Source organism: Microcaecilia unicolor, chromosome 3, assembly GCF_901765095.1.
Source record: "Microcaecilia unicolor chromosome 3, aMicUni1.1, whole genome shotgun sequence".
Lineage (NCBI taxonomy): Eukaryota > Metazoa > Chordata > Amphibia > Gymnophiona > Siphonopidae > Microcaecilia > Microcaecilia unicolor.
In genome coordinates, this window is record NC_044033.1 from 12,627,441 (window position 1) to 12,653,328 (window position 25,888).

At 49.4% G+C, this 25,888-nt stretch overlaps 1 protein-coding gene across 1 annotated transcript in view; it reads left to right on the forward strand.

Annotated features, from left to right (window-relative positions):
* Positions 1-25,888, forward strand: part of DNAH8 (dynein axonemal heavy chain 8) — a 1,267,128-nt gene that overhangs the window by 61,445 nt on the left and 1,179,795 nt on the right. Inside the window, 1 exon segment of the mRNA XM_030199255.1 lies at positions 3,927-4,075. Within this exon segment, the coding sequence (XP_030055115.1) occupies positions 3,927-4,075 (149 nt within the window).

Genomic DNA, 25,888 nt, shown 5'->3' on the forward strand with positions numbered 1-25,888 from the left:
CTCCTTGGCCCTTGATAGGGCGAGTCCTTCGGCAGATTTGACTGCACCGGGGATTGGTGATTCTCATCGCTCCGAACTGGCCAAGGCGTCCGTGGTATGCGAATCTACGTAGGATGATGGTAGAGGCTCCATTTCCTTTGCCTCTGGTGCCGAACCTGTTGGTTCAAGGTCCGGTGACTATGGAGGATCCCTTCCGATTTGGTCTTACAGCCTGGCTCTTGAGAGGGCGCAATTGAGAGATAAGGGCTATTCTATCAAGGTCATCTCTACTCTCTTGCAGGCCCACAGTGGTCTACCTCCGCAGCTTATGCTTATACGTTTCACATGAACCAGCCCATTTTTCTTTCTTCCTTTTCTAGGGAAGATTTTCCGGATTCCTTTGGCAATTGCATCTTTTGGATGTCTGCAGGGCTCTGTGGTAGTATCTACAGATGTGAAATGTCTTCAGGACTTCTGATCACCTTTTTGTATTGTTGACAGGTCCTCGACGCGGGTGTCCAGCGTCTAAGGGCACTATAGTCCGTTGGTTTAGGGAAGTCATTTTTTCTGCTTATCTGCTTTCAGGACGGTCTCCGCCTGAAGCATTTAAGGCGCATTTCATGAGGGCGATGTCTTCCTTGTGGGCTGAAACGGGTGCACTTTCTCTTCAAGAGATCTGTTGTGCAGCTACTTGGGCTTTTCAGCTCTCCTTTGGCCGGCATTACAGGCTGGATGTTGCAGCAAAGCAGGACGCGCATTTTGGAGCGCAAGTGCTTGCTCGTGGAGTGGCCTGTTCCCACCCTACATAGGGACTGCTTTTGTATATCCCATCAGTTAATGGATTCATCTGCTGCTGATGACAAGGAATGGAAAATTAGGTTCTTAGTTTGGTAATTTTCTTTCCTTTAGTCACAGCAGATGAACCCATGATCCCTCCCTGTGTGACTTTGTTTTTTGTTCAGATATTTCATGCAGATATTGTATCTCATCGGGAGAAGTTGAAAACCAGTTTTCAGAATTTCTACAAGCTGTTCTATTACAGGAGGTTGAGATCGTCCCTTTTTTGTGTGGTTATTGCTTCGGTTCTGGGGCGCTTGTTCGCTGTGAGGAAAGTTTATGTTATTCTACCTTTATGATTCACTCTGCTTTGGAAATTTCAAATACTGAAGGCAGAAGGGGCTAGCCGTCCAAGGGTCACTGTGGATTTTCAGTGTTCTCTATCTCCACCTGCTGGTAGGCGGATACAACCCATCAGTTAATGGATTCATCTGTAGTGACTAAAGGAAAGAAAATTACCAAGGCAAGAACCTAATTTTCCCTTCCTCTTACCCACATGCATCACTTTGCACTTGTCAACATTGAACCTCATCTGCCACTTGAATGCCCAATCCCCCAGTCTTGCGAGGTCCTCCTGTAATCTTTCACACTCCTCCTGCGACTTGATGATCCTGAATAATTTTGTGTCATCTGCGAATTTAATTACCTCACTAGTTACTCCCATCTCTAGGTCATTTATAAATATGTTAAAAAGCAGCGGTCCCAGCAGAGACCCCTGCGGAATCCTACTAAGTACCCTTCTCCATTGAGAATACTGACCATTCAATCCTACTCTTTGCTTCCTATCTTTCAACCAGTTCTTAATCCATAGTAATACCCTACCTCCGATCCCATGACTCTCCAGTTTCCTCAGGTGTCTTTCATGAGGCACTTTGTCAAACGCCTTTTGAAAATGCAGATACACAATATCCAACAGCTCCCCATTGTCCACGTTTGTTCACCCCTTCAAAAAAATGCAGTAGATTTGTGAGGCAAGATTTCCCTTCACTGAATCCGTGTTGACTTGGTCTCATCAGCCCATGTTTTCGTATGTGCTCTGTAATTTTATTCTTAATAATAGCCTCTACCATTTTGCCCGGTACCGACGTCAGAGTCACTGGTCTATAATGTCCCAGATTTCCTCTGGAACCTTTTTAAAAAATTGGTGTAACATTGGCTACCCTCCAGTCTTCCGGTAGCATACCGGATTTTAGGTATAGATTGCGTATTACTAACAGTAGCTCTACAAGTTCATTTTTCAGTTCTATTAATACTCTGGGATGAATACCATCCGGTCCAGGTGATTTAGTTTGTAGAACTGAGCCATTACATCCTCCAAGTTTTCAGAGAATTCATTTAGTTTCTTTGACTCGCCTGCTTCAAATACCCTTTCCGTCACCGATGTCACAACCAAATCCTCCTCGGTGAAGACCAAAGCAAGAATTGATTTAATTTCTCCGCTACGGCTTTGTCTTCCCTGATCGCCCCTTTAACACCATTTTCGTCCAACGGCCCAACCGATTCTTTAGCCGGCTTCCTGCTTTTAATGTATCTAAAAAATTTTTTACTATGTATTTTCGCTTGTAAAGCTAACTTTTTTTCAAAGTCCTTTTTTGCCCTCCTTATCTCCGTTTTACATTTGGCTTGGCATTCCTTATGTTTTATCTTGTTATTTTCAGTTGGTTCTCTTCCCCACTTTCTGAAGGATTGTTTTTTGGCTCTAATGGCTTCCTTTACCTTACTGTTTAGCCATGCCGGCTGACGTTTGGTCTTTTTTCCTCTTTTTCTAATATGCGGAATATATTTCTCCTGTACTTCTAGGATGGTGTTTTTGAACAACATTCATGCCCTTTTCACGTGGAATTTCGATTCACAAAGATTCCAATAGTGGTTTTGTACCCTGCAATATTTGCAGCCTATCAGAGTCAAGGTTCTCATTAATATACAGTGCTATTCCTCCTCCAATCCTGTCTACCCTATGATTGCCCACAGGTCTCATGCTGAAATCGGAGTTTCTAGTTGCGCTTTCGTCCGCACACAGAGTGTCTCAGTTTTTCATCTGAATCAGCCATTGTTTATGCCTTCATTTCGCAGAGACCGGTATCCGGAGGATTTTTTCCGGTTGTGCTTGTTGGATGTGTGGCGGTTTCTTCTGTGTTATTTGGAGATTATGAATTAATTTCGTTGCTCAAATCCTTTTTTGCTGGATAGCACAAAGGTGAGGCGGCTTCTAAAGTGACGATTTCTCATTGGGTTAAAGAGGCTATTTCTTCAGCTTATGTTCTAGTAGGTCACTCGCCTCCAGCAGGCCTTCGCGCGCATTCAACTCAGGCTTTGTCTGCGTCACGGGCAGTCTCGCCTAGTAGCTGTGGATGAAATCTGTCGAATGGCAACTTGGGCGTCAGAACACTCTTTTGTCAAACATTATCGGGTAGGTGTGGCCACGTGCACGGAGGCGGTTTTTGGGGCTTACTGTGCTGGCAGCGGGAGTTTCAGCGCCCCATCCAGTGTAGGTATTGCTTTGATACATCTCACCTGTCTCTTTATTCATCTGCTGCTGATGCTAAGGAATGAAAAATTATGCCTTGCCTGATAATTTTCTTTCCTTTAGTCGCAGCAGATGAATCCAGAGTCCCACCTGAGCCGAGGTTCATCTTCTTGGGTAGAGGGGTGTCTGCAGAAGTACAATCTGCATCTTTGTTTAGTTTCTCTGTTTGCTGATTTTCAGGTTCTGTTTACACGTCTGTTGGAGGGTTCTGTGTAGAAGGAGATGTGGTGTTTTACGGTTTGTTTCCTATTCTTTGTTATGAGAAATACTGAGGATTCCAGGAGCACACCGTCCAATAAGGCAGAGTGCAAATCAATGCTCTCTATCTCTACCTGCTGGTAGATGGTCACAATCCATCTGTCTCTGGATTCATCTGCAGTGTCTAAAGGAAAGAAATTTATCAGGTAAGGAATAATTTTTTGTTTATATACTAATGCTTAATCACTCGATAGCTTTGAAATACGGTGTCTGCAGAACAGAGCTGGTATTATTGAAATTACCTTGATCTTATATGATCAGTTACATTTGAATTTTCAAAGCTAAAGCTATATGCTAAATTAAATTATTTTAATTTGTTTTTCAGAGTGCGGACGCCAAATTCCTGGAGCTGTAAAAGGCGTGAAAATGATGAGATTATTACTAGGTGACATTGAAGAAAAGTTAACAGGGCTATGCTTATTTTTTGTGCGCTGTAAAAATGACAATCCTGTAACGTCTAAAAATATACAAGAGGTATTCATTTTTAAATACAGCAGGATTTGAAATGGAACACGTAATAAGTTGTTAATCTTGTAAATTGCTTTTCACACTATTCATAAAGAGCTATTCAAGTTTTTCTTGATAGTACCTTATTTACCCCAGACCATTTTCTTCCTTTATAACTGCATATATAAGGTTTCTCATGACTGAAAGGTACAAATAGCAATAGATAGTAGTATAGTCCAGTTTAAATTTTCCTTGTGCCCTCTTAATCTTTGAGAGTAGTAAAATCTTTTTTACACCCACACAATTTATAGCATAGATACTTCAGCATCAAAAGTTAATCATATATATTTTTTGAACCTCAGTGATGTAAATCGCCATCCTTTAGATAGAGTCGATTTAATAACATCAAATTCTTCACTGGTTCTTTTGTTTTCTTTCTAAATTTCTAAATTTCGTATTCAATACATATAAATTTTTGAATTTATCACTTATCTTTTCAATTTTTCAAAGTTTGTCGGACCCAGGGGATCAGCTGTCCGACATGCACGTTTCGCCCATAGTGGGCTGTCTCAAGGACATTCCCCTGCAATATAGATAAAAATTAATTAATAGTCTCCCCAAATATTGGAAATAAGCCTACATTCGGAGAGGGCACAAGGAAAATTTAAACTGGACTATACTACTATCTATTGCTATTTGTTGATAATCCGGTTTTTAAAAAATTAAAAAAATTTGCTCTTGCCTGCTGTTGAGTGAAAGGTACAAATGACATCTCAGAGTCTGTGAGCAGTGTTCTCCACAGTAACAATAGAAACCTCTCTTTCTTCTTTGGAAGCTGAGTGTGCACCATTTTTGTGATGTTCCCAAGTCCTATCAGAATCAAGAAACTTACCTACAGCACTATATCTGGTGCCCTGTAAATACAAAAGTTAACAAGCATGATTGAGTTAAGCACACAAATACGGTGATTCCTCTCTGATCCACAGACAGGAACAGCTCTCCTAGAGCTCGGAAATCAATGTGAAGTTCTGAGTATGCATGGCCCTAATCATGGGTAGATTTGCTCTGCTGAATGGATACATAAAAAAGCTGAGAGGTGACTTCAAACGTTGGTTTTGTCACATTTGCTTTTCATTCTAGCAGAAGAAAGTTACATCAGGTTTTTTTTTTACATTTTACTTTTTGTGCTTTTGAGCCATGTCAGGATTTTAGCACTGTGTATGTGCTTCTGTAAATTCATGCCTAGTCTACTATCAAGTGGTTGCCTCTAAAGCAGATGGGCCTTTCGTTTTACACTGCCCAATTTCAATCCTATACAATCAAGAAATGGGAGGACTTTTGTAGAAATAATAGTCATCATGACAATCCTCTATTTTTTTGGCATACCACTAAAGCATTACTGAGGGGTGAAGTAATCGCTTATTTGTCTTGAAAGCGTAGAGAACAAGCTAGGAATATACTCACACTTGAGAGTGGATTAAAACAAGAGCAGAAATGATATGCTACTTAAAGGCTATTTAGGCAGCCTTTTGAATACTTTATTGCATGAAAATGCAAAACATTCTAATAGTTTTTATAAATATTAAGCTTTATTCTTTTTATTGATAAAACTGGGTCATTATTGGCCAGGTTATTACATCCTTGGAAAGGCCCTCGTGTAATACACTACTTGATGATACTAACTGAATTTTGCATTCTAATGCTGATATAGGGATCCTCTTACTAAGGTGCTCTAAAAATGCTGTGCAGCTTGTTGTCTACCTATGGGCTGCATGGCACTTAATGCACACTAATTCGTTAGCACATCTTAGTAAATGGACCCCATAGTGAATTACTTTCAAAACATTTTCATGACAATCCATTCTTCTGCGGGTTTAATGTAGAGTCTAACCCAGTGGAGAATCTCTACGCCTTGGATCTACTGACACTGAACCTGATGAACTAGAAAAATTAAATGCGCCCATCATGCCTGAAGAAATCAAAAGGGTGTTACACTTTCTGAAATGTAATAAAACAGCAGGACCCAGTGGGTTTATGGGCAGGTTCTACAGGTTGTTGGAGTTGGAAATTTGGGGACTGTTGGAAGTTTATTTTAGTAAGGCAATTGAGCAACATAGTCTTCCACTCAAACAAAATCAGTCCTTAGTTGCCTTAATTCTTAAATCTGGGAAGGATCCCCAATGGACTTCTTTTTATCGCCTGATTTCCCTTTAGAATGTGAACATAAATATTTTTGCTAAAATTTTCTCTAATAGGCTGGAGATACTTATATCTAAGTTAATAAAAAAAGACCAGGTAGAGTTTATACAAGGCCGTCAAGCAGTTTATTTTTTTATTTATTATTACATTTGTACCCTGCGTTTTCCCACTCAAAGCAGGTTCAATGCGGCTTACGTAGTAATAGGGATTACAGGTTACTGATAGTGAAACTTGATAGGGAAAATATGAGTTAAGTAAAGCAGAATAATAGAAGATATAGGTGGGTAGAGATGTGCAAGTGTTTGGGTAAATGGATTCATAGGATTAGTTTGGTTCATTTGGGTAGGCTTGCTTGAACAGATGGGTTTTTAATGATTTCCGGAAGGGTAGGTAGTTCCTGATTGATCGGATACTGTTTTCACCACCACCACCTCCCATGGGAGGGCATTCCAGGCATCTACCACCCTCTAACAAAATACTTCCTGACATTATTCCTGAGCCTGACCCCTTTCAACTTCAATCCTTGTTGATTTTGATACTACAGATTGTATTCTCTTGTTACTATGTAAGCCACATTGAGCCTATGATAAGCAGGAAAGCGCGGGGTACAAATGTAACAAATAAATAAATTCATGCCCTCTAATTCCATCTAGTCCCATCTCTGGAAAAGGTTTGTTTGCAAATTAATACCTTTCAAATATTTGAATATCTGTATCATACATTCTCCGAGGACAAGCAGGTTGCTTGTTCTCACGACTGGGTTGACGTCCACAGCAGCCCCCTCCAACCGGAGCAAAAATCTCGCGGGAGGTCCCACACGCAGGGCACGCCCACTGCGCATGCGCAGCCGTCTTCCCGCCCGTGCGTGACCATTCCCGCTCAGTTTTTTCCTTTCCGCGCTGGAGAGAGACGCGTCTTCGTTCCTCTCCTTGTCAGCCCCGGAAAACCGGTTTGCGGCCTAGTCCACGCTTTATTTTGTTTTTTCGTTTACGAAAAAAAAAGAGAAGTTTCCCTCGTCGTTCTTTAGTCACGGGGTCGCCTCGTCGCGGCCTTGGGCCGCGCGGTCGTTTCTTTTTCTTTATTCTAGTGTGCTTTTCACCGCCACCATCGACGATTTTGATTTCGCCGATGCAGTTTTTCCGTCGATGTCCTCGAAGGTCCCGAGCGGATTCAAAAAGTGTGGTCGGTGCGACCGGCAGATCTCGCAGACCGATACTCACGCTTGGTGCCTCCAGTGCCTCGGGGCGGAGCATAATTCCAAGACGTGCACCTTGTGTCTCGGCTTACAGAAGTGGACGCAGGTGGCGAGGCAAGTTCTTCAGGACCGTCTTTTTGGAACTTTCGCCGGCCCTTCGACGTCGACCTCGACGGCACCGGTGTCGACGACCGGGTCTTCGGTACCGATGTCGACGGCGTCGGCGCCGACTATGGCATCGACCCCAGGAGCACAGGTTCCCTTGGCCCGTCGACCTGCCAGCAACGGTGGTGGTGAGCGGCCGCATGGGCAGTCTGCCCCGGCCACTCCCGCTGCTCAGGGCCATTGGGTCCGAACCCTGTTGGATCCGATACCTCGAGGCCGTGGGGACTTCACCTCCTCCTCGTCTCTTCCGCGGAGCGCCGATGACGGACTTCGAAAGAAAGCTGCCAAAAAGCACTGTCATCGGTCGCCCACGGCGCATGGGACTGGCAGCTCCGGGACATCGAGAGAAGACTCGACCCTCAGGAAGCGGCAGTGCCGGGAGGAGCACTCCTCGGTTGAAGAGGTGTCGATGCACTGGTCGTCGGGTACCTCGGTACCGTCTCCTGGACCTGGGCAGCTTCCAGCACCGACGCCCACACCGGCCCCCCTGCCTTTCCCGACAGCGGGCCTAGACGAGTGCCTCCGAGCCATCCTTCCGGGGATCCTGGAAGGGCTGATGCGCCAAGCCCTGCCGGCACTGGGGGTGCTTGCGCTCTCGGTGCCATTGATGGAGGCGCCGGTGGGCTCTGGTCCAGTGATGAGGCTGCCGACGCCGCTTGCAGCACCGGTGTCGACTGCCACTCAGGTGGAATCCCTGTCGACGTCGATGGAGGGAGCTTCGTCCCCACCGGCGCGGGAGTCCACCTCTCAACGCCATCATCGAGGACGTGGTTTCTCACAGTCGAGACGGGCCCGGTTGCGGTCTGAGCTGAGAGAGCTCTTGTCCGACACTGAGGAGGAGGCCTCGTGGTGGGAGGAGGGGGACCCCAGATATTTCTCCTCAGAGGAGTCTGTGGGCCTTCCCTCCGACCCCACTCCTTCACCGGAGAGGAAGCTCTCGCCTCCTGAGAGCCTCTCCTTTGCATCCTTTGTCAGGGATATGTCTATCAGCATTCCCTTCCCAGTGGTTACTGTGGATGAGCCGAGGGCGGAGATGCTCGAAGTCCTCGACTATCCATCACCACCTAGAGAGTCTTCAACGATACCGTTGCGCAATGTCCTCAAAGAGACACTGCTTCGGATCTGGTTGTAGCCATTATCTAATCCCACCATCCCCAAGAAAGCGGAGTCCCAATACAGAATCCACTCAGACTCGGAATTGATGCGGCCTCAATTGCCTCATGACTCGGCAGTCGTGGACTCTGCTCTCAAGAGAGCACGGAGTTTGAGGGATACTGCCTCGGCGCCCCCTGGGTGGGAGTCTCGCACTCTGGACTCGTTTGGGAGGAAGGCCTACCAATCTTCCATGCTCGTGACCAGAATACAATCATACCAGCTCTACACGAGCATCCACATGCGGAATAATGTGTGGCAACTGGCGGACCTGGTTGACTAGCTCCCCCCGGAGCAGTCCAGGCCATTTCAGGAGGTGGTCAGGCAGCTGAAGGCGTGCAGAAAATTCCTGTCCAGGGATATTTATGACACCTGTGATGTGGCATCCAGAGCTGCGGCCCAAGGTATAGTGATGCGCAGACTCTCCTGGCTGCATGTCTCTGACCTGGACAACCGCACCCAGCAGCGGCTGGCGGATGTCCCTTGCCGGGGGGATAACATTTTTGGTGAGAAGGTCAAGCAGTTGGTGGACCAACTGCACCAGCGGGAAACCGCTCTCCACAAGCTCTCCCACCGGGCACCTTCAGCATCCACCTCCGCAGGTGGACGGTTTTTCCCGGGCCTGGCAGGCTGCACCCTACGCCTACAACAAGCATAGGTACACCCAGCCGGCCCGAAGGCCTCCTCAGGCTCAGAGACAGTCTCAGCGCGCTTGTTCCCGTCAACAGCGTGTGCCTAAGCAGCCCCCTGCGCCTCCACAGCAAAAGCAGGGGATGGGCTTTTGACTGGATCCATGGGAACATAGCCGCCATCAAAGTAGCCGTGCCGGACTGGCCTGCCAGTCGGGGGGAGGTTGGAAGATTTTCACCAAAGGTGGCCTCTTGTAACCTCTGACCAGTGGGTTCTTCAAATAGTGCGGTGCGGATACACCCTGAATTTGGTTTCCACCCCACCAAATTGTCCACCGGGAGCCCAATCCTTCAGCTCCCATCACAAGCAGGTACTTGCAGAAGAACTCTCCGCCCTTCTCAGCGCCAGTGCGGTCGAGCCCGTACCACCCGGGCAGGAAGGGCAGGGATTCTATTCCAGGTACTTCCTTGTGGAAAAGAAAACAGGGGGGCTGCACCCCATCCTAGACCTGAGAGGCCTGAACAAGTATCTGGTCCGAGAAAAGTTCAGGATGCTTTCCTTGGGCACCCTTCTACCCATGATTCAGAAAGACGATTGGCTATGTTCCCTGGATTTAAAGGACGCTTACACTCACATCCCGATACTGCCAGCTCACAGACAGTATCTCCGATTCCGTCTGGGGACACGTCACTTTCAGTATTGTGTGCTGCCCTTTTGGCTCGCCTCTGCACCACGGGTGTTCACGTAGTGTCTCGTGGTGGTTGCGGCGTATCTACTCAAACTGGGGGTGCACGTGTTCCCGTATCTCGACGATTGGCTGGTGAAGAGCACCTCAGAGGCAGGAGCTCTTTGGTCCATGCAGTGCACTATTGAACTTCTGGAGCTGCTGAGGTTTGTGATAAATTACCCGAAGTCCCATCTCCAGCCAGTCCAATCTCTGGAATTCATAGGAGCTCTGCTGAATTCACAGACGGCTCAGGCCTATCTTCCCGAGGCGAGAGTTCAGAATCTTCTGTTCCTTGCTTCCCAGACCTCAGCATCTCAGCAGATTACAGCTCGGCAGATGTTGAGACTCCTGGGCCATATGGCCTCTACAGTCCATGTGACTCCCATGGCTCGTCTTCACATGAGTTCTGCTCAATGGACCCTAGCTTCCCAGTGGTGCCAAGCCACCGGGAATGTAGAAGATGTCATCCGCCTGTCCATCAGTTGCCGCTATTTGCTGCGCTGGTGGACAATTCGGACCAATTTGACCCTGGGACGCCCATTCCAAATTCCGCAGCCCACAAAAGTGCTGACAACGGATGCATTTCGCCTGGGGTGGGGAGCTCATGACGATGGGCTCCACACCCAGGGAGTGTGGTCCCCCCAGGAACAAGATCTTCAGATCAACCTCCTGGAGCTCCGAGCGGTCTGAAACGCACTGAAGGCCTTCAGGGATCGGCTGTCCTACCAAATTATTCAAATACGGACAGACAATCAGGTTGCAATGTATTACATCAACAAGCAGGGGGGCACCGGATCTCGCCCTCTGTATCAGGAAGCCGTCAGGATGTGGCGTTGGGCATGCCAGTTTGGCATACTTCTCCAGGCCACATACCTGGCAGACGTAAACAACAGTCTAGCCGACAGGCTGAGCAGGTTCATGCATGAGTGGTCACTCCATTCCAGAGTGGTACGCAAGATCTTCCGAGAGTGGGGCACTTCCTCGGTGGACCTTTTCGCCTCCCAGACCAACCACAAGCTGCCTCAGTTCTGTTCCAGACTTCAGGCACACGGCAGACTGGCGTCAGATGCCTTTCTCCTCCATTGGGGGAACGGCCTCCTGTATGCTTATCCTGCCATACCTTTGGTGGGGAAGACCTTACTGAAGCTCAAGCAAGACCGCAGAACCATGATTCTGATCACGCCCTTTTGGCCCCGTCAGATCTGGTTCCCTCTTCTTCTGGAGTTGTCCTCCGAAGAACCGTGGAGATTGGAGTGTTTTCCAACTCTCATTTCGCAGAACGACGGAGCGCTTCTGCACCCCAACCTTCAGTCTCTGGCTGTCACGGCCTGGAGGTTGAGGGCGTAGATTTTGCTTCATTGGGTCTGTCTGAGGGAGTCTCCCGTGTCTTGCTTGCCTCTAGAAAGGATTCCACTAAAAAGAGTTACTTTTTTAAATGGAGGAGGTTTGTCGTTTGGTGTGAGAGCAAGGCCCTAGAAACTCATTCTTATCCTGCGCAGAACCTGCTTGAATACCTTCTACACTTATCAGCGTCTGGTCTCAAGACCAACTCAGTAAGGAATCACCTTAGCACAATTAGTACTTACCATTATCGTGTAGAGGGTAAAGCCATCTCTGGAGAGCCTTTAGTCATTCGATTCATGAGAGGCTTGCTTTGTCAAAGCCCCCTGTCAAGCCTCCTGCAGTGTCATGGGATCTCAACGTCGTCCTCACCCAGCTGATGAAATCTCCTTTGGAGCCGCTGAGTTCATGCCATCTGAAGTATTTGACCTGGAAGGTCATTTTCTTGGTGGCAGTTACTTCAATTCGTAGCGTCAGTGAGCTTCAAGCCCTGGTAGCCCATGCTCTGTATATTAAATTTCATCATAACAGAGTAGTCCTCTGCACTCACCCTAAGTTCCTGCCAAAGGTGGTGTCGGAGTTCCAGCTTAACCAGTCAATTGTCTTGCCAACATTCTTTCCCAGACCGCATACCCGCCCTGCTGAATGTCAGTTGCACACATTGGACTGCAAGCGAGCATTGGCCTTCTATCTGGAGCAGACACAGCTCCACAGACAGTCCGCCCAATTGTTTATTTCTTTCGACCCCAATAAGAAGGGGGTCGCTGTCGGGAAACGCACCATTTCCAATAGGCTAGCAGATTGCATTTCCTTCACTTACGCCCAGACTGGGCTGACTCTTGAGGGTCATGTCATGGCTCATAGTGTTAGAGCCATGGCAGAGTCAGTGGCCCACTTGAAGTCAGCCACTATTGAAGAGATTTGCAAGGCTGCGACGTGGTCATCTGTCCACACATTTACATCACATTACTGCCTCCAGCAGGATACCCGACGCGACAGTCGGTTCGGGCAGTCGGTGCTGCAGAATCTGTTTGGGGTTTGAATCCAGCTCCTCCCTCCAGGACCCGATTTTATTCTGTTCAGGCTGCACTCTCAGTTAGTTGTTCTTCGTAGGTCAATTTCTGTTACGCCCTCACCATTGCGAAGTTCAATTGACCTGGGTTCTTGTTTTGAGTGAGCCTGAGAGCTAGGGATACCCCAGTCGTGAGAACAAGCAGCCTGCTTGTCCTCGGAGAAAGCGAATGATACATACCTGTAGCAGGTGTTCTCCGAGGACAGCAGGCTGATTGTTCTCACCTACCCTCCCTCCTCCCCTTTGGAGTTGTGTTTTCCTCGTTATTTTGCTTGTCATTCAACTGAGCGGGAACGGTCGCGCACGGGCGGGAAGATGGCCGTGCATACGCGGTGGGCGTGCCCTGCGTGCGGGACCTCCCGTGAGATTTTTGCTCCGGTTGGAGGGGGCTGCCGTGGACGTCAACCCAGTCGTGAGAACAATCAGCCTGCTGTCCTCGGAGAACACCTGCTACAGGTATGTATCATTCGCTCCCCTGTTTCTCCTTTAATGCAGGGTATACATGTTTAGGACAGCAAGTCTCTTCATGTACGTCTTGCTATGTAAGCCCCTTAACATTTTTGTTGTTTATAATGTTAACAGGTTATTAGGTGCCTGGGAACAATTTTTGCAATTCTAAACAATAGACTATACTTGTGAGCTGTGATGCGGAGAAAGTCTTGGATTTGTTGCAGTAGCTCTACTTCTTTCAAGCGTTCTCTCTGGGAATTTTTTATCCGCTTTGATATACAAAAGGGGATATGCCAAGATTGTCCCCTGTCCCCTTTGCAGTTTCTTTTATTTTTGCAACCTCAGTTCCAAACTATTAGTACCCTTATATATCAAGTGTCTGTGTGGGGACAGTTCATGTTAAATGTTTTGTGTTTGCAGATGACATTCTCCTTTGCTTATCTTAATCATCTAATTCTTTTATGTGAGAGATGGAGAGTTCTGGAGTGTACTCTTGTGTTTAAGCTTAATTATGATAATGTAGGAGTGCCCACAGGATCGGACCTGCCAAAGCAGATCAGGACTGCCTAAAGGACTGTGATTATCTACCAAAGGACTCTGTCTTCATTATAAAAGCTTCAAAAACTGGACTTTTACATTCTCTTGCATTGTGCCTTAACCACAGACTGTCAGCTCATGCTTCCAACATGCAAAAGTAGCTGAAAGAACTGTTTAGCCTAACAAGATGCAGTAGATAACAGCTGGTAACACTTAGCAGCCAAAGGCTTGAGAAATGAAGCAGCCTGCACGTAGACGCCACATGAATAGAAGATAGCTTGAGAGTGTTGCAACCCCCACCTTGCATCTCTGAGCCTTACGCTCCATTGAGCCTTATCAACCCTGTGAAAGAAGCATTGTGTGATTATGTGTGTGTGCTAGAACAGGGCGATAAGTTTCGTTTTCTTTGCTAGTATCATTTCAGAATTATGACGTGTGTATGTACTTGAAGAACTACAAATGTTTACTGCGCATTTGAAATATGATGTATAAAGTGCCTAATGCGCAGGCCCATAGGGGAGGTATAAATGAGAGTGTCAGATGATTTCACGGGAACAGTATCCTGAGATTGAACTCAGTGCTGTTACATTGCTAGCAATAAAAGCTGTCTTGCCTTTGGAACCAGCTGCCTCTTGTCTCTTGATTTACTAGCTGAGAATCCTGTTACAATAAGACAATGGCACTGCCCATTAATTTAACTGACTATCACCATAATTGGCTATCTTTGCCTTTTCGGTGGAATGACCTATTTACTGTTTGGATATACAAATTCGTTCCCACCCGAGCAAGCTGTATGAGGTTAACTGTTATGACCCAGTGGTGGTGAGCCCCTGTGCCCCGACTGAGCACGGCAGAGATAGAGTGACATCGCACTCGATCAGGCAGCCAGACAACCCCTAGCTTCACCTGGGAAGTGACCACCGTTCACCGGGAGTTGAGCCCCCAGCTGCAGGCGGCCACCAGGACTTCAGGAACCGGCGGGGTTACACAGCCGCTGACCAGGATAGCAGGAAACAGACACTGTCCAGAACCAGTACTCCAACAGGGAAAGAAATAGTCAAATCAGTCCAGAGTCAAGGCAGGTAGCAAACAAGCGAAATCCGAGATAACTAGCCAAGGTCTGGTACACAGGAAAAACAGGAACAGAAGGAAGTCGGTGAACAGCACTCCGACAGCAACTCCTTAGAAGTCAGAACAAATGAGGCCGAAGCAATGAAGGCCTGGAGGCAGTGCTTTAAATAGTGAGGAAATCTGAGCAAACCACACTCAGGTGAAGCCAACATGGCTGCCCCCCATAGGCTTCGTCGAAGCATTCCACTTCTCTGGGCTGAAGGAGATGTCTACTTCAAGTAGAGGAAGTGCCAGGTCCCTCCTTTTCTCCCCCCTCCCGCTGGCTCCGTTGAAAAAAAAAAAAAAACATTTTGGACGTCCTTAAGGGCGTTTATTTCAACGTTTACTTCAACGTTTATTGCAGCTACTCACTGGGACACCAGTTCGTTACAGCTCGGAGCGAGAAGCAGGTAATTTTTACCTTTTTGTAGCGGGCAGGGGGTTCCCCGATCGGTCTCCATGTGGTCTATGGCGTCGGAGGGTGAGGGCGCAAAGAATCTCTTCCCGGTCCGTGTGTGCGCTTCTAGCGGGGATGCGGGGGTCTTAAAGTCTAATTCGCCCTTGTTGGGTGTCAGTTTGGAGGCCGGTCAGTGTCCCGGTTCTTCCTCCGGTGCGGCGGTTTTTCCCGCCATAAATGCCCATCCCCCGCTGCTCGCCTCCGCCATCTTGGCCGGCCACTCTGCTCGGACGGCTTCTTCTTGGGCCACCCTTGAGGTGGGAGACGTTAATTCTATGGCCGCCCTTGATTTGGGCGACGGCAAAAAAGCGGCCAAAGTTAAGCACCGTTCTTCCCGCGCGGCTCCTTCGCGGAGTGTTGCGCCGGACGCCATTTTGGATGCTCAGCATGTTTCTCCCCCGCTCTTGCGAGCGCTGGTTGAGGGTGCGTCTAGGGTTGTGGCCCAGGCTGCTGAAGTGCACAGTCTGGGGGGTTTCTCCCCCGAGTTCATTTTGCTGCTGCATCAGGCTTTCCTTATGCAAAACGCTGCCCCGGCTCCCTTGTCCGATAAAGGGGTTGAGGCCCCCGGAAGTAAACGCCCTCAGGTGGATTTCCAGGCCTTAGAGGACTCTGTCTCCTCTGATGTAGATGAGGGCAGCGTATCTGGAATCGGGCTTGGCTTATTTGGCAGACTTACTGTATGATGTCTTGAGAGCCTCGGCTAAAGGTATGGCTCAGACAGTCTCTGCGCGGCGGTGGCTTTGGCTGAAGCATTGGTCTGCTGACCACGCCTCTATGTCCCGCCTGGCTAAGTGGCCTTTTAAAGGCAAGCTGCTCTTTGGGGTCGAGCTGGACAAAATTGTGACCGATCTCGGCACGTCTGAGGGCAAGAGGTTACCAGAGGTCAGGGCTCGGGCCAGTGCTCGCCCCGGTAACTCCAGAGGACGGTTTCAGGAAGCCCGTCGGTACCGCCCGGGCAAGTCGGGCTCCTCTGCCCCCTCTTCCTTCAAAAGGAACTCCCCCAAGCAGCATTCCTTTCGCAGAGACCGCCGTCCCGGAGGTGCGCCCTCCGGTCCTCCCCCAGGGTCTCGTACCCAATGACGGGGCCCTGGTCCATGGCCCAGTGCAGATTGGAGGACGCCTGTCCTCGTTTCTGTGCGAGTGGACCAGGGTAACTTCAGACGCTTGGGTGCTGGAAGTCATCAGAGAAGACTACAAGCTAGAGTTCTGCCGACCCTTAAGAGACGGGTTTGTACTCTCTCCCTGCAAGTCTCCGGTCAAAGCTGTGGCAGTGCAGCAGACTTTGGACAATCTGATCCGCCTGGGTGCGGTCGTTCCAGTGCCAGAAAATCAGCTTGGCAAGGGACGTTACTCCATTTACTTTGTGGTACCAAAGAAAGGAGGTTCTGTACGGCCTATCCTCGACCTCAAAGGGGTCAATCGGGCCTTGAAAGTTCGACACTTTCGCATGGAGACTCTCCGCTCTGTTATAGCGGCAGTGAAGGCAGGGGAGTTCCTGGCATCCTTGGACATCAAGGAAGCATATTTGCATATTCCCATCTGGCCTCCTCATCAACGCTTTCTGCGTTTTGCAGTCCTGGGCCGACACTTCCAGTTCAGAGCCCTCCCGTTCGGGTTGGCTACTGCTCCGCGGACCTTCTCCAAAGTAATGGTGGTCATCGCGGCCTTCCTGCGAAAGGAAGGGGTACAAGTCCATCCTTATCTGGACGACTGGTTGATCCGAGCCCCCTCTTATGCAGAGTGCGGCAAAGCTGTGGACCGGGTGATTGCTCTTTTGAGCTCCCTGGGGTGGATCATCAACTGGGAGAAAAGCCAGCTGCGCCCGACTCAGTCCCTGGAGTATCTGGGAGTTCGATTCGACACCCAAGTGGGCAGAGTGTTCCTGCCTAGAGGAATCGGATTGTCAAGCTTCAGGCTCAGGTGGACCAGTTCCTAGTAGCCTCTCCTCTTCGGGCTTGGGACTATGTGCAGCTGTTGGGCTCTATGACGGCCACGATGGAAGTAGTGCCCTGGGCCAGGGCTCATATGAGACCACTACAACACTCTCTGCTGCAGCGCTGGACTCCAGTGTCGGAGGATTATGCTGTGCGCCTTCCCTTGGACCCAGCAGTGCGCAAGGCGCTGAGCTGGTGGCTGAAGACAGACAAGTTGTCTGCAGGAATTGCTCTTGTGACCCCGGAGTGGATTGTCGTCACGACAGACGCCTCTTTGACGGGCTGGGGAGCCCACTGCTTGGGAAGAACAGCACAGGGGCTCTGGTCTCCTGCAGAGGCAAAGTGGTCTATCAACCTCCTGGAACTCAGAGCCATTCGGTTGGCACTTTTGGAGTTCCTCCCGGTACTGGCGTTGAAGCCAGTACGGGTCCTGTCGGACAATGCCACGGCTGTGGCCTATGTCAACTGCCAGGGAGGTACCAAGAGCGCCCCTCTAGCCAAGAAGGCCATGAATCTATGCCAGTGGGCGGAAGCGAACCTGGAACAGCTGACAGCGGCCCACATTGCCGGAGTCATGAATGTCAAGGCGGACTTTCTCAGTCACCATACCTTGGATCCCGGAGAGTGGCAGTTATCGGCTCAGGCGTTCTTGGACATTACGAAGCGCTGGGGTCAGCCGAGCCTAGATCTGATGGCGTCATCGGCCAATTGCCAAGTGCCGCGCTTTTTCAGCAGAGGACGGGACCCTCGATCCCTGGGAGTAGATGCTCTTCTCCAACAGTGGCCGACACAAGAGCTTCTCTATGTGTTCCCGCCCTGGCCCATGTTGGGCAGGGTACTAGACAGGGTGGCAAAGCATCCGGGCTGGATAATCCTGGTGGGTCCGGACTGGCCCAGACGTCCCTGGTATGCGGACGATCAGGCTCTCATTGGACGACCCTCTGCGACTGCCAGTGGAGCAGGGCCTGTTGCATCAGAGTCCCGTGGTGATGGAGGATCCCTCCCCCTTTGGTCTTACGGTCTGGCTATTGAGCGGCAGCGTCTGAGGAAGAAGGGCTTCTCAGACAAGGTCATCACCACTATGCTGAGAGCGAGGAAGCGCTCTATTTCTACTGCTTACGCCAGGGTTTGGCGTACCTTTGCAGCGTGTTGTGAAGCAGGCTCACTTTCTCCCTTCACTGCTCCAATTTCTTCAGTGTTGGCGTTCCTGCAAGAAGGTCTGGAGAAAGGCCTGTCACTCAGTTCCCTTAAAGTCCAGGTAGCGGCTCTGGCTTGCTTCAGGGGCCGCCTGAAGGGTGCTTCCCTGGCTTCGCAGCCAGATGTGGTGCGTTTTCTCAAGGGAGTTAATCACCTGCGCCCTTCTCTGCACTCAGTGGTGCCTGCGTGGAATCTCAACCTGGTGCTAAGAGCCTTGCAGAAGCCGCCTTTTGAACCTTTGTCGAGGGCATCTCTGAAAGACCTGACGTTGAAAGCAGTCTTTTTGGTGGCTATCACTTCAGCCAGAAGAGTTTCCGAGCTCCAGGCGCTCATGTCGAGAGCCTTTTCTGCAGTTCACTGAGGCAGGAGTGTCTATTCACACAGTGCCTTCCTTCCTGCTCAAGATTGTTTCTCGCTTCCATGTGAATCAGCAGCTCTGTCTACCGTCCTTTCGTAGGGAGGACTACCCAGAGGAGTACTCTGCTCTCAAATATCTGGATGTGAGTCGAGTCATCATCAGATACTTGGAAGTGACCAATGATTTCCGGAAGTCGGATCATCTGTTTGTCCTGTTTGCAGGTCCTCGTAAGGGTCTGCATTCTGCTAAGTCTACAGTGGCAAGATGGGTCAAGGAAGCCATTGCAGCGGCTTATGTGGCCGCGGGGAAGGTGCCGCCTATCCAGCTGAAGGCTCACTCCACTAGAACTCAGGCGGCCTCGATGGCAGAGGCTGGGTCCGTCTCCTTGGAAGAGATTTGCAAGGCGGCAACTTGGGCATCGGCCCATACCTTCTCCAGGCATTACCGCTTGGCTGTGGCTGCTCGGGCGGAGGCCCGATTTGGAGCTTCAGTGTTGCGGTCAGGGATTTCAATGTCCCGCTCTGGGTGAGTACTGCTTCGGTACATCCCACCAGTCTATGGATTGATCAGCATGATGATATGGAAGGTAAAATTATGTATCATACCTGATAATTTTCTTTCCATTAATCATAGCTGATCAATCCATAGCCCCTCCCAGATATCTGTATTGTTTATATTCTGGTTGCATTTCAGGTTCAAGTTTAGTCTTCAGTTCCTGTTCAGGAGGACTTCGTGTTCGGGTTTTTTCAATTGGATTCTTTAAGAGTTAAGACTGGTTTGTGTTACAGTGAGCTGCTGCATTCCTCTCCCCTCCGTTTTACGGGGCTGGATTGAGACATAAATTCTGCCGGCGCTCCCTCCCGCTTCGTGCGGCTGTAGGGCAGCTTTGTACCCCTCCCGCTTCGGCGGTGTTAGGGTCAGTCAGCTCCTCCCGCGGTTGCGGTTGCAGGTTAAGCCAGATCCCCCCGCATCGGCGGGGTTGTGTCCCTCCCCCGCTCCGCGGGGATGAGCTGGACGGATTCCCCTCCCCCACTTTTGTGGGGATGAGCTGGGTTATTTCCCCTCCCCCGTTTCGGCGGTGGTGAGCTGGGCAGAGTGTCCCTTTGTGGGTGTAATTCTCTAAGTGCTGAGTCCTGCGGATGGAGCTTGGATATCGACATACTGAGGAGTTTCCGGCAGCACATGACCACATATAGGGAGGCAAAAGGATTGCTCTCTATCTCCACCTGCTGGTAGATGGACACAACCCACTAGTCTATGGATTGATCAGCTATGATTAATGGAAAGAAAATTATCAGGTATGATACATAATTTTACCATGTCAGACAAACAGGACAAACGAGATAAGGGAATATTAAAGTGAGGATGATAAAATAAGGGTTCTGAACAAGTGAATAAGGGTTAGGAGTAAAAGCAGCATCAAAAAGGTGGGCTTTTAGCTTAGATTTGAAGACGGCCAGAGATGGAGCTTGACGTACCAGCTCAGGAAGTCTATTCCAGGCATGTGGTGCAGCAAGATAAAAGGAACGGAGTCTAGAGTTAGCAGTGGAGGAGAAGGGTGCAGATAAGAGAGATTTACCCAGTGAACTGAGTTCCCTGGGAGGAATGTAGGGAGAGATGAGAGTGGAGAGGTACTGAGGAGCTGCAGAGTGAATGCATGTATAGGTCAATAAGAGGAGTTTGAACTGTATGCGGAAACGGATAGGAAGCCAGTGAAATGACTTGAGGAGAGGGCTAATATGAGCATAATGACCCTGGCAGAATATTAGTCGTGCAGCAGAATTTTGAACAGATTGAAGAGGAGAGAGATGGCTAAGTGGGAGACCTGTGAGAAGCAAGTTGCAATAGTCTAAGCGAGAGGTGATAAGAGTGAGGATGAGGGTTCTGGTAGTGTGCTCAGAGAGAAAGAAACGACAGGTTTTAGCAGTCTCCTGAATAAGTGCAGAGAAGGAGAGGGAGGAGTCGAAGATGACCCCAAGGTTACGAGCTGATGAGACAGGAAGGATGAGAGAGGAAGGATGAAAGTGTTATCCACAGAAATAGAGAATGGGGGAGGAGGAGATGTTGGCTTAGGGGGAAAGATAAGAAGCTCAGTCTTGGTCATGTTTAGTTTCAGATGGCGCTGAGACATCCAGGCAGCAACGTCAGAGAGGCAGGTGATACTTTGGCTTGGATTTCGGCTGAGATTTCTGCTGTGGAGAGGTAGATCTGGGAGTCATCAGCGTAATGATAATACTGAATACCATGGGATGAGATCAGAGTACTAAGGAAAGAAGTATAGATGGAGAAAAGAAGAGGTCCCAGGACAGATCCCTGAGGTACACCAACTGACAGTGGGCTAGAAGTAGAAGAGGATCCACTAGAGTATACACTAAAGATACGCTGGGAGAGATAAGAAGCAAACCAGGAAAGAATAGAGCCCTGAAATCCAAGTGAGGACAGCGTATCAAGGAGTAGGCTGTGATCAGTGTCAAAAGCAGCAGATAGATTGAGAAGGATGAGGATAGAATAGTGACCTTTCGATCTGGCCAGGAACAGATCATTGGAGACTTTAGCAAGCACTGTTTCAGTTGAATGAAGGGGGTGAAAGCCAGATTGAAGTGGATCAAGAATAGCTTGAGATGAAAGAAAGTCAAGGCAACGGCGGTGAACAGTGTTAGGCTTTTCCAAAAGTAGGAGACTGGGTTTGTGAGCCCTTGGGTCACTGCCGAGGAGCGGCAGCGGCAGGCAAAACCACCCTACACCAGAGACAGGGCAGAACTCTGACAAACAGGCTTCACCTGCACATGGCCACCTTTCACCAGGAGTTGAGCCCCTGGCTCTAGGCGGCCGACAGCACTTGCTGGACAGGTCAGGAACAGAATACCCACTAGGCTGTACAGGGGCTGGGGGTCAGAGGGGAAGGGATGGTCAGCAAGGCAGGAAACTGGTCTAGGACACACAGACAGACAAAACTACACAAAGCAGGAGAAGGGCAAGCTAACGGACAGGAACTGAGAGCTGCAAGCAGCCACTGAAACGGGGAACAAACGCTGACAAACGAGAGACAGAACTGAAAGCTGCCAGGCAGCCCCTGAACAGGAAACACAGACAAACAGAAACCAAACACAGAAATATGAACAAGAAACAAGGCAAGGAAACAAGCAAAAACCTAAGCTAACCTACACACAGACTACTAGAATCAGGCAAGAATCTCAGACAAACAACTGGACTAGCAGAAGTGCAACAAGCACCAATATACCAGGGCCTTAGGTGATGCAAAGGCAAAGGCAGAGAGGTTCCAAATGGCTAATAAGCCTAGCAGCAGCTGAGACTTATCTGCAGCTATCACCATGTAAATATGGGTGCTGTGAAGGTCAAAACAAAGCAAGCAAGTCTGGCAGCCCGGAAGAGCTGGACCGGACTGGGCTGAAATCTGGAACGGGTGACAGTAACCAGACAGTCCATTGCAACCACCAGGTCTGGCCACCAGATTGGTGAGAGGAAGGAGAGCACGAAACACGGGCACAACCGTGACAAACAGCACGTTCAAGTATCTTGGATAGGAAAGGGAGGAAAGAGATGGGGCAATAGTTGGAAGGACAGGTAGGGTCCAATGAAGGTTTTTTAAGGAGTGGTGTGACTACGGCATGTTTGAAGGCATCAGGAACAGTTAGTTTCGAGGATGAAATAAGATGTATAGTTTCCTCTTCAGTGATTTCAGAAAAGGAAGCAGGGGTTGGAGGGTCTAGAGAATGGACTAAGGGAAGGAGAGGTGGAGGTGACCTGGTTGAGAGTTCAAGTTTAATCTTGTGAACCTTATCATGAAAGAACTCAGCCAGAGTCTGGGGGGGAAAGTGAAGGGGGGTTGGAGGTGAAGGCACTTTGAGGAGAGTTCAGTGTGGCAAAGAGATGTCGAGGGTTTGAGCCAAGAGAATTTGTCTACTGGATGTAATAGTCCTGTTTGGCAAGTAAAAGAGCAGACTGGAAGGAGGTCAGCAAGAATTTGAAATGTATGAAGTCAGCATGAGCACGGGATTTCAGCCAAAGGCGTTCGGCAGAGTGGGCAAAGGAACGTAGGTAGCGGATTCTAGAGGTCAGCGAAGGCTGGGGTTTGGTACGTTTTACAGAATGGGGAGTGGGAGGAGCGAGAGTATCCAGAGCAGAGGAGAGAATAGTATTACAGGAAAAGACAGCCTCATTGACATATTGGATAACATAGTGGTAGAGAAGAGATTTGAAACACTGGAGGACAGAGTAGAAGGGTCAATAGCCTGAAGATTCCTAAATGTGTTGGTTAAGATTGGATGGGACTGGGGAGGAGGGTGTTTAAGTGTGAAAGTTATGAGATGATGGTCAGAGAGGGGAAGAGTTGAGGCACAGAAGCTGGAGAGTGAGCAGTTTCAGAAGAGGATAAGATCAAGACAGTGGCCATTCTGGTGAGTGGGGGTAGTGGAGCACAGTTGAAGATTGAAAGAGGATGTTAAAGCAAGAAACTGAGAAGCATAAGAGTCAGAGGGATCATTAGCATGAATGTTAAAATCCCCAAGAATGAGGGAAGGAGATGAAGGTTCAAGATAGAAGGAAAGCCAGGTATCAAAGTCAGTGAGAAAAGAAGAAAGGGACTTATCAGGGGGTCGTTAAATGACTGCTACTCGGAGAGGCAGAGGAGGAAATAGACGGATGGATTGGACTCGAAGGAACAAAAACAGTGAGAATGAAGTGGAAGAAAAGGTTGAAATCTACAAGAGGGTGAAAGTAGTAGCCCGACACCACCTCTGCGGCCAACCGGATGGGGAGTATGGGAGAAAAGATAACCTCCATGGCATAGGGCCGCGACTCAAGCAGAGTCTTCAGGGTAAAGCCATGTTTCAGTTAGGGCAAGCAGATGGAGAGTATGAGAGATAAAGAGGTCATGGATGTAGGAAAGTTTGTTACAGACAGAGCTGGCATTCCACAGAGTGCAAGAGAAAGGCAGGGAAGAAGGGGGGGGAGGAGAGGAACAGAAATTAGATTGGAGATATCACGATGTGTCCTGCACAAATAGGATGAGAGCTGATGTGGAGGACCAGGATTGGGATTAATGTCCCCAGCGGAGAGCAGGAGAAGGAGCAAGAGAGTACGGAGAAGAGTAGGAGATGTATGATGACAGCGATGACGGCGCGATGGACTCAGATAGAAAGGAGATGGATGAATGGAAGGAAGGAAATGTTGAAGGTTGAGAGCTGAGAAAAAGGAAGAGGAAAAAAGAGATGGTGAGGTGATGAATACAGAGGGTGGGTAACGTGTTCCTGCAGTGTACAGTGGTTTCAGATGGAGAAACAGCTTAGGAAGGGACAGTACCAAGAAGAAAAAGTGTACTGGAGCCATAAGTAGTAACTGGGAGAAAAATAAATGTAAAGTGAAAAATGCCCCGGCGCGCGGCACCTAGAGCGGAGGCCCTGGGTGGATCGGAGTGGACCTGGGAGTCACCCCGGAGAAGGCTGTAAAGGATATGCAGATGAGCTGCAAGTCCTCCACAGCACTTGAAAGGGCAGCTGGTGGTAGAGCTGGGCACCTCTCAGCCGAGGAAAGGCTTACCATGGGTTAGGCCGAAGCCAGCATTCTTCCCCCTGAGGGTCGCCTGATCCTAGCCAAAAAGCACCTGGAAACCCTGGGCACCTGGAGCGAGAGCCCTGTGAAGATCGGGGTGGACCTGGGAGTCACCCCAGATACAGCTGTGAGGATATGCAGAAAGGCTGCAAGTCCTCCACAGCCAGGGCCGTGCCTAGGGTCTCTGGCGCCCCCCTGCAGCCTATCAGTTGGCGGCGGCGCCCCCCCCCCCACCGTGAAAATGATCGCTCACCACTTGCCACACTGACAGGAATTGTCAGCAATATTCTTAGAAACAAATTGCTATACATTGCAAAATAAGATAGCAGATGTAAATTCTAAAAGTGGACATATTCCAAACACTAAAATGAAAATAAAATGATTTTTTTTCTACCTTTGTTGTCTGGTGACTTTCTTTTTCTGATCAGGCTGGCCCAGTATCTGATTCTGCTGCTATCTGTCCTCTTAACTCCGTTTCCAGGGCTTCCTTTCTATTTATTTCTTTCCTTTCCTCCTTTCTTCTTCATTTCTGGTCCTCAGCTTCTGCCTATTTTCTTCATCCATGTGCAGTTTTTCTCCTCTCTTCCTTTTCCCTCATTTCATCTCCTTCATCTCTTTTCCCTCCCCTCTATGTCCAGCAATTTCTCCTCTCTCCCTGAGCCCTGCCCTCCCAATCCATGCCCATCCATGCTCCTCTGTCACCTGCCCCCTCCATTCATCCCTATCCAGCAATTCCCCTCTCTCCCTGAGCCCTGCCTTCCCAATCCATACCCATCCATGCTCCTCTGTCCCCTGCCCCCTCCATTCATCCCTTTCCAGCAATTCCCCTCTCTCCCTGAGCCCTGCCCTCCCAATCCATGCCCATCCATGCTCCTCTGTCCCCTGCCCCCTCCATTCATCCTTTTCCAGCAATTCCCCTCTCTCCCTGAGCCCTGCCCTCCCAATTCATGCCCATCCATGCTCCTCTGTCCCCTGCCCCCTCCATTCATCCCTTTCCAGCAATTCCCCTCTCTCCCTGAGCCCTGCCCTCCCAATCCATGCCCATCCATGCTCCTCTGTCCCCTGCCCCCTCCATTCATCCTTTTCCAGCAATTCCCCTCTCTCCCTTCCATGACCCCCCCTCGCATCCATGCTCCTCTCTCTCCCATGTCCCAGCCTGGCCCGCCCTCTTCTCCCCCCCCCCTTCGCATCCATGCCCCCCCCCCTTCGCATCCATGCTGTCGTTTCTCCCCTGCCCTCCCGCTCCCATTGTTCAACTACCCACCCTCTTCTCTCCCTCCAACATCCCTTTTCTTTTTTTTTTCTTTTTAAATTTACCTCCGTGGCGGTTCCGGCAGCGTCAGGGAAGGAGGCGGCGCTCCCGACGTCTAGCCTTCCCTTCGCTGTGTTCCGCCTTCTTCTGACATCCTTCCCTGACGCTGCACTGCCGGAACCGCCACCACGGAGGTAAATTTAAAAAGAAAAAAAAAGAAAAGGGATGTTGTGGTAGGGCGAGCGAGGTGAGCATGGTGCGGCGGCGCCCCCCCAGAGGGAAGCACCCCCCTGCCATGCTTACCTCGCTTACCGGGTTAGCACGGCCCTGTCCACAGCACCTGGTGGGAGCGCTGGGCATCTAGAGCGGAGGCCCTTAGTGGATTGGAGTGGACTTGGGAGTCACCCCGGAAAAGGCTGTAAAGGATATGCAGATGAGCTGCAAGTCCTCCACAGCACCTGAAAGGCAGCCGGTGGTAGAGCTGGACACCTCT